General features: G+C 45.9%; 1 protein-coding gene across 2 annotated transcripts in view; it reads right to left on the reverse strand.

Annotated features, from left to right (window-relative positions):
* Zdhhc3 (zinc finger DHHC-type containing 3) overlaps positions 1-12237 on the reverse strand; it is a 47010-nt gene that overhangs the window by 23560 nt on the left and 11213 nt on the right. For both annotated transcript variants that reach the window (XM_021172453.2, XM_021172455.1), the window contains exon 2: positions 10458-10787. In XM_021172453.2, coding sequence (XP_021028112.1) covers positions 10458-10763 — 306 coding nt within the window. In that variant the 5' untranslated portion in view covers positions 10764-10787. The remainder of the gene's footprint in view (positions 1-10457; positions 10788-12237) is intronic.

The raw sequence follows: 12237 nt of genomic DNA on the forward strand, positions 1-12237 counted from the left end.
AAAGAAATGCAAAGATGCATGCAAGTTGTGGTTTGCTTTTGCACCCGAGATGTCTCACAGGGAACAGACTCCAGCTAAAGTGACTTCAGACACTGGCCAAATAACAGTCCTTCTGCACTGCAAAGAAGCAATGATGGGAGCTGTGGAGTGCAGACACAGATGCAGTGAGGCAGGCCAGGAAAGTACCTGAAGGTACCAGCTCCCAGAATTTCCTATAAACCTTAGAGAGCCCACACAGGGCTGCCAGAGGAAGCCCCTTTGTGAGGGTAACCAGAGCCTCATGTAATATTCTCACATTGTTTATTAGTCAGCTGGTGATTAGAGCCTTCCTGAAAGTGTGTCTCCAATTGCACAAACTCCCAGAAGACCAAGGTCCCACCTGTCCAGCCACCTGAGCCTGTGATGAAAGTGCCTTGAGGGTTCTAGCAGGGTCCCCTCCCAATCCCCACCAAAATCCCCTCTTCCACATTTGTCTGTTTGAACCTCAGGGCTGTGGAAACTGTTACTACCTCATGGAGAGGAATTCTGTTTTTTGTTGAGCGCAGTCCTCCACTGGTGCAGGGCATGGGTGGGAACATCTGCTGAGATACTCTACCCCTCTACTCTTTAACCACGCCACAGGAATGTCCTGAAGCCTGCAGACTGCCAAAGCCTACATACATATCCAAACACACTCAGTTTTCCTCTCACTTCCAAACTGATAAATACTTGTTTATAGTTTATTTAAAAAAGAAAATAGAGGTAAGAAGAGGGAAAAGGAAAAACCTGACTTGATCACCCAAGAGAAGCATTACCTACATCATGAAGCACTTTACAAGTATTTTCTCTCAATACTCAAGTAGGCTGTGAACACTTAAAATGACATCAACCCCATCACAAAGCAAGTAAAACATGGCTAACTCAGTCCACAAAAGCACATACGAGGGCTACTGGAGTTTTCCTGCTGGGCGTGGCATAGCCCTCTACCCTCCTGTTCAGTGGTATCCTGGCTGCCACATGTTATCCAGGCTAGAAATCTAGTGGATACCTTCAGGTCTTCTCAGTTTGCCACACCCTTCATCTCTCTGCTAAGGCTACTTCCACCTAAAATTGCCCTCAATTCCACAATCTTCTTCACACCACTATCACAGGCTTTCCTGGCCCTACCAGCTGCTGATTATTTCCAGGGTAAACATTCTAATTGTGAATGCCCATATGATTTTTGTCATAAAGCCCTCACTAGCTCCCTGGTGACTATGGATCAGAGTTTGAGCTCCTGGGCCAGGTGCACAAGCCACACCTGACCCTGGCCCCAATCTAATACTGGGTTCCTCCTGACACAATGCTGTCGTGTGTGTGTGTGTGTGTGTGTGTGTGTGTGTGTGTGTGCGCGCACGCTCCAGGGCTTTGGAAAAGGCACCACACACATGTCTCAAGATTCTCTTCTGTCCCCAGGACAACATGTTAGCACCATCTAAAGCCCTCTAGAAGTTTGGCAAGAAGCATTCAAAGTCCTCTGTACCTATTTCAAAACCAGTGTCTTCTTCCTAAGAGCCTGAACCTGGGGCACTGCCCACAGCAGGACCCTACAAGCAACTCTGACTCCCACAGTCTAAGCTGGCATTCTCGAGACACACTGTAAAATTACATACCGCATCTCCAACATGACTGTAAATTCCCAAGAGGACAGACACAATGTCTTTCAACCTATAGCCTAGCAAACTGCTCAGGGCCTGGCATTAGGCCTGCATTCAATATACCTGAGCCAAATAATAATGCTACAGCAGACATTTATTAAGTGTTTATAAAGTACAGGCATAGTTCCAAATGTTTTGTGACTGAAAGCATTTTGTCAGTTTATTCTGACAATAAATCTACAGATGGGCAGAGACTATGCGATCCCTCATTTTTTAGAACCGAGTAAAGCAGAGTCAGACAACTCCCAGGACATGTGGCTAAGGGACAGCAGATTGAGGATCCAGGCCCAGACAACAGACAAGGCACAAACATATTTACTAGGTAGTTTTAATAAGAGACTTAGACTGAGAAAAGCTTTTTTTTTTTTATTGTTTTGATGCTATCTATCACACTCTACTGCCAATGACTGTATTAACAGTACATGAATAAGAGAATTTAAAATAAGGCTTGTTTCACAGCTGAGCATCTATACCTCCAGATGTGGTGGTACATTGTGGCTGGTGGCCACTGAGCAGAAATTGCCTCTCTCTCCTGCAGACCTGTACCACCTTTGAGAGGACACAAGTTACAGGTTAGGACAGCTTAGTTCTGAGACAGAATAAGCTAGTCCTTAAAAATCCCTGTTTATCAAGGTCTGTCAGAATATTCTGGGCCAGAAGGCTGAAGACTGATGCTCCAACTTCCTGGCACTATCTCCGAAATTTGTCTCAGTTCTGGAAGCTGTGTTAGGCTCCCTATATTTTCAGAAAGTATTGGCTGCCCTTGGATTTCTGATGGGGTTGAAAGACTACTTATAGTTTCATAGCCAACCCAGGCTTTGTTTTGTTTTGTTTTGTTTTGTTTTTTCGAGGCAGGGTTTCTCTTTATAGCCCTGGCTGTCCTGGAACTTACTCTGTAGACCAGGCTGGCCTCGAACTCAGAAATCTGCCTGCCTCTGCCTCCCGAGTGCTGGGATTAAAGGAGTGTGTCACCACTGCCCGGCTTCAATCCAGCTGTTTAACATTGAGAAAATATATTTGAGAAGATAGTTTTCAGATAATGTACAAGCTAAACCAGGGTGTAACATATGGATTTATAAGTCTTTTAAGTTAGGATAGATGACAGAGTGTTCTATTTAATTGACAAAAATGGTGGACTGGGTGTTAGGTCTATCTTGTACTTTATAAATTACAAAATGGTAATAGTCGTGCTCAATTTATCTGTGAGATAAAAGAGTCTTTAAGTGGACAGAAAGGGGCAAGTGTGGTGGATGGCCCTCATGTTTGTACTTTGATGTTAATTCCAGTTTCCCAGGATTGGCTGTCTAGAAAGAAGAGTGAGTCAGTACTCACTTTTCTTGTGAACCTTTCCCTAATGAATAAAGAAACCAATCACTGGACAAGTAAGTGGGACTTCTGGGTTGGACAGAAGAGAGGAGGCAGGAGAGAGAGGGGAGGGAGGAGAAGAGAGGGGGACTTTTGGACAGGGATAGTGAGAGGACAAGGTGTAGCTACTAGTATCTCCTGGTTTAGATGGCAAATCCGCCAGGATTAGCCACCAGAGGATTTAGATTTAATATGGCTTACAAGATTAGGATTCTAGTTGATGTGCCCAGCGATTAAGTTACCACTGATTCAGAAAAAAAAGAAAGGAAGGAAGGAAGGAAGGAAGGAAGGAAGGAAAGAAGGACGACAGAAAGAAGGAAGGGAGGAAGAAAGGAAGCTTGTTTCAATCATGTCTAGAATAGAGCATACAAAGGAAAGCAGTGGAGACAAGGAACTCCCAACAGAGACTGAATTTAAAAGGAGAAAAGCAGCAGCAGGAGGAGGAGGAAGAAGGGGAAGGGGAAGAGGAGGAGGGAGAGGTGGGTGTGGTGGTGCACAGAAACAGGTGGGTCTCTGAATTCAAAGCCAGCTTTATCTACACAGCCAGTTTCAGGCCTGCCAGGGCTACACTATATTACAAGAAAGAAAAAAAGAAATGGAGCTGGAAGGATGGCTCAGTGGTTAAAAATACGAGCTGCTTTTGCAGGGGACCTGAGTTCAGTACTCACATGAGGTGGCTCACACACCTAGCTCCAGGGGGAACCCAACACCTCTGACCTCCACAGGCACTGGCACAGATGTGTATATACCTACTTACCCATACACACATACACATAGTTGAAAAGAATACTTCTGAAAAGAAAGAACGTACATCACTGATTCTTTCATATGATATCAAGGACTTGGCATTGTTATCCACTTGCAGCAAGATAATGAGAGGTACTGTTATCTCAAGGCTAGTGTCACATACACATAACCGTTGGTTTGAGCAAAAATGTCCCAGGAGATGTATACAAGGGCTGGAGATAGGTGACAGATAGATTTCTTTTTTTCCCTCTCTAGAGCAAGGAGGGCTTTCTTCTGGTTTTGTAGATTGTTCGGAGGCAGGTGTGAAGAGCTCCTTGACATAAAGAGGGTTCTGAACCCTACACTGACCCTGGATGACCCTAACCAGCTATGGGAACACACCAGGATAAAGTCTCCATAAAGAAATACCAGATAAATTAAGTTGAGCCCCAATGTTTCCATTGATGATATGCATAGTGAAGACTACAGTGTTCTCAGACAGTCACAGAAATTGGTGTTTTGTAGAGGGGTTCACAGGGTCTTGAAGTGGAGTACTGGCAGGTAGATTGTTACCACACCTTTCTTCAGTTCTCGGATTTGAAATAATTTATGGGGTTAATAAATGTTAGGCCCAAGGAAAGGAAAGGCAGAAATGAGATGACCACAGAGTCATGCAATTGTGGCAACTGTGCAATGTGTGGCTTTAAACTTCCTGGCAGCGGGGACTGTGTCTCAGTTTTCAGTGTTTTCTGGGAAGGACAATGCCAGAGAATGTATATATCTATAGCTGGACAGGAAGAGATGGAGAAAGCAAAGAGGTGAGGGGCAAGGAGTATAAAGGGCTCCAAGACAGGACGAGTTCCCAAGTCTAGGCTATCTTCAAGTGTGCCTCCTCTAGAAACCAGAGGCATTTGGGCAACTCCTTCATGTAACTTGCTTGTGCCCCAGGACCTGGTTGGGTCTGATCACATATATACCACTTCCATTTGATAAAGGATTGCTGCTGTGCACACCCTACTTTATGACTTGGTGGGTCAGCTAATACCTAGCTCATTATAACCACCTCAGGTTGCATGGTAACCTGGTGGCCCATTGTCAAAGTTTTGTTTCCATTAAGGCTCAATGGCAGGCCAAGAGCTGATTCTCAAAGGGAGAATAAGTTGTATGTATATGATGGTAGGGCCTTGCTCCCAAAATCTCAAAGGTCTCTTCTGTGATTCACCTATAAGGGCCTGCCAAAGGCTCCAAACAACATCCCTATCTGCCATTGCCACTTCAGTTACCATTGGGTCTGCTGGATTATATGGCCTCAGTGGTAGAACAGCTTGCACATTAGCCTGGATCAGTTGAGGAGCCTTTTCCTATTCCAGGCCCCACTCAAAGCCAGCAGCTTTCCAAGTCACTTAGTATATGGGCCCAAGTAACACACCCAAGTGTGCTGTCTCCAGAATCAAACAGACCCACTAAATGGTGTACCTCTTTCTTGCTGGTGGGAGGAACTAGATGCAATAAATAATCCTTTACCCTAGGATGAATATCTCTGTGTACCAAACCACTGGATTCCTAAAAATTTCACTGAGGTAGAAGGCCACTGAATTTTGGTTAGATTTATTTCCTATCCCCTGATGTTCATAAATGTTACTAACAAGTCCGAAGCGGTTGCTACCTCCTCCTCACATGGTCTAATCAGCATACCATCAATGTTTTGGACCAGAGTGTGCTCTGTCTATCCTGAGGAAGAAACAGATGCTCAAGCTCCCTATCAGCTAAGTTCTAACATAGGGATGGAAAGTGAAAACTATACAGGGAAAGTGTGTACTACTGGTCTTGCCAACTGAAAGCAAATTGCTTCTGGCGGTCTCTATAGACGAGTACTGAGAAGAAAGCTTGTGCTGAATCAAGAGCTGCACACCAATACCAGGAGACCACAGCTGCTGCAACGGAGTCACTGCTTGATTAAGTTGGTGATAGGCAACTGTCATTCTCCATAACCTGTCACTTGCACAGGTCAAACAGGAGTTAAAGGGAAATGGGGTAGGAGCCGCTCGCTACGCCTGTATCTTTCATGTCCTTGATGGTGGTACTCATTTCTGCACTTCCTCCAGGGATGTGATATTGGTTTTGGTTTACTATTTTCCCTGGCTGAGGTAACTCCAATGGCTTCCATTTGTCCTTTTCAATCATAACGGCCTTCACTCTACAGGTTAGAGAACCAATGTGGGAATTCTGCCAACTTCAGTATATCTATCTCAATGATACATCCTGCAGCTGGGGAAATAACCACAGGATGAGTTCATGTGGAACTATTCCAGAACATAGAAAATGCCATGAGTGAGAGTACACAACTCAGAGTGGGCAAGAACAGTACCCAGTGAGACCAAACTGCAGCAGGGCCTGTTCTCACCATGCACATCTGGCCCAGAGGCTGAGTGAGGTATCCGTGTGCCTTTTGGATCAGCTGTCTGCTCTCAGTCTCTGTCTCTCTCTGTCTCTTGTTGATGGGCCTTTCTCATCTCCAATTTCAAATGGCACCATTTCTGTGTTCCACACACTTGGGAGTAAGTTCTCTTTTCCCCTGGCTGTGTGACTCAACTATGGCTGTGCTGAAGTCCAGAACTACCTGCCGATGGTTCAGAAAGCCATCATGGCTGAACTGTCCTAGTGTTACATCTAGAATGAAAAGATCCAGTTGGAAGTGGTACAGTCTATTGGGAGACCATGATACCTTTTCTGTTTCCCTTTCTCTTTTCTCTCCACCTTTGTCAGTGCTAACCAAAAAGACATATAATGCAAATATTATTTATAACCTCAGGGTGTAAGCTGTTCTCCCAAAATTATAGACAATAAGAATTACTGATATATAAGACATCTCTTCTCCACTGGAAATTTCCCTAGAACACACAATGATTCCAAGCTAGAAACAGATCCCACTTGCTGATGAACCAGGAGCCTCTAATTGATGTGTTTTACCTGAGATCTGGACTCCTGACTCTGTGGCACCTTGCTGGCAATTCCCTTGTATAGCTCCACTTCACTGTTTTACATACGGGTCTGCATGTTATCATGTGCTTCTCGCAGAGGCATGGAGATCCTGTAATGCGGCTCATCCACAGGACATGCTTTGACATGTTTCCCTCATTAATGGTAGTTATTTGACAGATTCTTTGTTTATATCTATGGGTAGCTACTTGGTACTCAGGACTGTGGTCCTCACCTACTGTGGTGGTTAATTTTTAGTGCCACAGTCTAGAATTACCTGGAAGAGAGTTTCAATGTGGTCTATATCTGGTTGACCTTTGAGCATGTGTCAGGGGCAGGGGGAGATGACTGTTTCAGTTACATTAACTGATGTGGGAAGACCTAACCCAAAGCAGGCAGCATCACTCCCTAGGCTTGGGTCTTGCACTGTGTAAGAGTAAGCTCAGCAAGCACAAGCATGCATGCATTCACTTATTGCTCTCTGCTTCTGACTGTGTATGGATACTTCAAGAATCTGCTGCATTCTTCCCTGCATGATAGACTGTAACCTGAACTGTGAGCTAAAAGAAATTCCCCAAGTTGCTCTTGTTAAAGCTTTTAATTACAACAAAAATCAAGGTGAAAGAATCAAGGTGAAATCCGGGTTGTGTTGCAAGGGCTCCTGCGGAGGTCCCTGCAGTAAGCAGGAGAGCACAGTTTGTGAGAGCAGCCAAGTGCCAGCAGACTCTTCCTGGTGGTACCCAGCCCCCCTCCCCCGCCCCCCTCATGTGCCTTCTAAACAATGAGTCCATCTTCCACCATCCAATCCTGACTGGCTTCCATTGCTCACCTAACACCTCTGCTTGCACCTAATACACAGCAGTTTGACCACTGAGAAGCTTGGTTTGGCTTCCTAAATCTACTCCTTCCTAGCCCTTCTCATGCAACAAGTGGCACCAGCACCCACAGTTGTTCCTGGTCAGACCGAAGGTTTTCTTTGTGATCAATATCCATTTGTTAGTTTTTCTCAGACCTGGTTGAATTTGAGGGCTCCAGGAGCATTTTCAAGTGTGTTAATACCTAGAGCTCTGCCCCTCCAAAGACTAGAATAGAACCCCCGAGGGCGGGGGGCAGGCACCTCCACTGATTATTTTTATCATGTAGCCAGACTTAAGAATCAGTGGCTTACGGGCGTGGTCCCAGCACTTGGGAGGCAGAGGCAGGCGGATTTCTGAGTTCNAGGCCAGCCTGGTCTACAAAGTGAGTTCCAGGACAGCCAGGGCTATACAGAGAAACCCTGTCTCGAAAAAACAAAACAAAACAAAACAAAACAAAAAACAACAAAACAAAAAAATCAGTGGCTTAGCCAGGTGTGGTGAATTCCTTTAATCCCAGCACTCAGGAGGCAGAGACGGGCAGATCTCTAGGAGTTCTACAAAGAGTTCCAGGACTTACACAGAGAAACCCTGTCAGCCCTGTCTTGAAACATCAACAACATAACCAGTGGTTTAAAATAAGCTCCAAGTTCATCAGCTTCTGTCCTCTTAGCTTGATCCAAGCTAGTGCCATGTCTTCTCTAAATGGCTGCCCATGCCTTTAGTCTCATCCTGCAAGTATCACCTGAACCTCACTGCCAGCACAATGTCCTTACACTTGTCTCCCCAAGGTTAAGGAGCCTACAAGGTCTGGTGCGATCTTGTCTCTGTGGCCTGTTTCACCATGTTTTAGTAGCATGCTCCAAGCTCAGGCCTTTGAACCTCCTTTCTCTGCCTGAATCTTGTCTGGAAATCTTCCCATGCCCTAGCCTACAGCTTTAGGCCATTCAGGTCAGCTCCAATGGCATGACTATGGAGAGGCCTTCTTGGGTTATCCCAAGCCAGTGGGGTACCTTTAAAGCCTACTGCACCCTCCTATTGCTCTGACAGCACCTAGCAATTCTACCATTATCAATTCATTAATCACCGGAATGTGAGGTTCCAGGGGGCAGAGGTTCTGTCTGCCTTATTCCCAGCTTTACCTGCTGCTTGGGAAAGAACCTCTTGCAGGGCTGGCATCTAAGTCAACACAACTGTTACCCACCCAGCAGGGCTTTGCACTGTTGCTATAGACATCCTTGTCCAAAGATACTCTGGTCTTGTCACTGTTTAGTTAAAAAGTCTTACAGCCAGACTTAGTGGCACACACCTTTAATCCCAGTGCTTTTAGGAGGTAGAGGCAGGCAGATCTCTGAGTGTGAGACCAACCTGTTCCACACATTGAGTTCCAGAGCTACATACTGAGACCCTGTCTCGAAAAATAAAATAAAAATAAAAATTGGGGCTCTAGACGCTTTCCTCTCCTATCTTTGTTCTTCCATAACTGCAGGGACTCCAAAGGTAAATCCCTCTCCCCTGGTCTTCCCACCCCAACGATGAGCTGTGGAGAGGAGCCACTGCCTGTTTTCTGAGTGGGGGATTCCCCCTCACCTCTCAGCACCAACCTTGGATTGGCACCCCTCCCTGCTTGTGCATAGCAAACTACACTTCCTCTGTCAGGGCTGTCCTCACCTGTCTTTCCAACAGAGGCATCTTGATGGGAGAGCCGGTACTGAACTGTGAGCTGAAGAGAAGAATATAATTTCCTTCACTGTCTCCAATAGTAAGGGCATCACACAAAATTCTAAATAAATCTTTAGTTTGTTTTAACTCTTTTATACCCTTGTGTATGGGGCACTTTCAAGAATATACAAGCTCTCCACTTCCTTAGGAGGTGACTGTTCCACTCTCTAGAAGGTACCATCAACACTGGGTCACAGGCACCAGGCAATTCTATCTGGACCAGTCACACAGGTAACTGAGCTAGGAAACTGTTTTACCTTGAGAGGGATTAATAATCCACTTTCAAGAAGAAAACTGTTTCAGCCCTGTGGTCTGTGCTGTACTTTCCTGAGGTTCACAGGAACTGTGGTGGCCATTAGCAGGACTTTCTCAATTTAATGGCTATCACCCCCATACTAAAACGGTTAATCCACAGGGAGGGCTTCACCATGTTACCTGCATGGGTATTTCCCATTCAATACAATGAAAAGTCAGGAGGGCTTGATTCAGGAAATAAGAACTATTCAGTGGCCTTTGCTCCAGTCGATATATTTACCTAAGTCATTCACTGAGAGGTGTCTGTTAGTGCCACACAGGCCTGGCCAGCTTTTCAGGGGAGGGGAGGAGAAATCACCCCCCTGCCAACGAGGCATCCCATCATGTAGCCCTGGCTGTTGTCTACCTGCCTCTGCCTCCCTGGGGCGAAAGCTGTGTGCCACCACACCCAACCTTAAAGAAAGGATTCCTGTGTAAGCTAAGTGAAGACTAAACCTATCCATGTCCTGAAACTGGATGTGGCCTGCTGTAGCATCAAACCAGCCCAGGTCTTCACTATCCTCCAACTTGCTTTCTGCTCTGAACATCTGGCCCAGTCTCTAAGGTTATCTGATTACATCTTCCAAACAGAGGCTGGGTTTCCTCTTGACACAGAAAGCTTATCAAACACGTACAGCAGTGTGTACACAGTGTCACTCAATCTGTCCCCATAAGCTTCGTCCCTAAAGCTCCAATGAGGAGCAGCTTACGTTTCCACCCAGCCCTGGTCACCCTTTTTACACATCCCCAAGATCCACGGAGGGGAGCATGCAGGCTATGGCCATGCCAGGGCCTGAGGGAGAGAATGTGGGCTGGTCAAAATGAGCCCAGACATACTCACGGGGTCCGTCAGCATGGCCCGGCAGTGGGAGGCCAGGGCCAGGAAGGCCAGCAGGTTGAACACAATTCCGTTGATGATGCTGTACGCGTAGTCTCGGGATGGAACCAGCATGACAAAGAGGACTACAAACTCCGCATAGAGGACCAGAAACCAGGTGACAATGGCACAAGCAATGCCACAGCCATCTCGGATAAACCACATGGCTCCCGTAGGACCAGGGAAGGGAGGTGGGGCACACTTCTCTGGCTGGAGGTATTCTGGTTTCCGCTCAATGTCTCGGAAGTGATGGGTGGGGATAAGCATCATAAGCTATTCTGTCCATACTGGCATCTGAAAGGAAAGGGAGCGGAAATATGGTGTTATCTTAGCAATAAGGACACATGAGCCAAGTGCTTGTGTGCATCTCCCCCCCCACAGACACTGCCTCAGCATCTCTTCACTTAAGGGCTGCCCGCTCGTTCTGTCCTCACCACTGTAAAGCAAGGATGCCTTCCCTAAATCTTCATATGAAGGTGAGAATGAGAAGACCAGACAGGGCAATGCCTTGCCCAAGAGCAGGCACGTCAGACAGCAGTACAGCAACTACAGGTGGGACCAGAGCCTAAGTTTCCCTGACTGTGAGACCACTGGGCAAATAGCCCATTATACTAAATCCGGGAGCACTGAACTGAAATGGCTCGCTTCTAGGGCAAGAGGCTCTGAGTTCTGCTCTCTTTGTGAGAGATGGGGCAAGAGTAGAGATACTGAACAGTGTGTTCAAATGTATTTCTTACCACAAGCCACTATGTTCCCACCTGTGAAGCACTGCCCCTGCCAGAGTTGTTGGTACCAGAGCTAGAGGGTTCTGGGGAGGGGCTTATGTTGAACACCCTTCATAAGTATTCTCTTCAAAAGACATTATTCCAGTGGAAAAGTGGTGGCTAACCAGCTTTTATCCCAACAGTTACAACACTGACCTCCGGAGATACAATGACTAAGAACTGGGAATGAAACAGAACAAAGTATAGTGAAATAAGCATGAAAACGCCATAAGAAAATCATTACTTTGTATGCTAACTTTAATAATAATAATTACTATTGGCTTTTGAGACAAAGTTTCTCTGTGTAGCCCTGGCTGTCTTGGAACTTGCTTTGTAGACCAGGCTGTTCTTGAACTCACAGAGTCCACCTGTCTCTGCAACCAGGGTGCTGGGATTGAAGGAGTGGGACCATCATGCTTGGTTAAATAAAGAATAAAATACAAATACATAAAAAGCTTTAAACAAACAAAAAAAAAAGAAAATTAACTAAGAATCAGTATTGCATGTCCATCCACAACGGGCTAAAGAACAGAGCACAGAGACGTCCTCTGTTCCTCTCAGCTGCTATACTTGTTGTGACACTAACCAGAATTCTCACTGGGAATTTGATGGCTCAGCTCATTCCCACATATAGAAACCATGGAAAGGCACATGTAGCACAGTGGCTTAATCTTTGGAGAGCAAGTCACTCTACAGGAGAAGAAATGGCCGTGTGCAGCCCCAGCCCACGGTCTCTTGAAAGCTCTGGGTTTTCAATGGCCTTGTTAGACTAACCTAAACTTGAATTCTCCTTTTTCCTCATCAGAAAGAAGATATGGTTGGAACAGAGCACAGTCATGAAAGTGGGAAAGCTAAACAGAGTGAAATGTTGCTTAGGCTGATCATGCACAGTCCAGTTCTGCTCCAAATTAGCTTAAGATTCAAGACAGGTGCCGGGCGTGGTGGCGCACGCCTTTAATCCCAGCACTCGGGAGGCAGAG

This window comes from Mus caroli, chromosome 9 (assembly GCF_900094665.2).
Source record: "Mus caroli chromosome 9, CAROLI_EIJ_v1.1, whole genome shotgun sequence".
Taxonomy (NCBI): domain Eukaryota; kingdom Metazoa; phylum Chordata; class Mammalia; order Rodentia; family Muridae; genus Mus; species Mus caroli.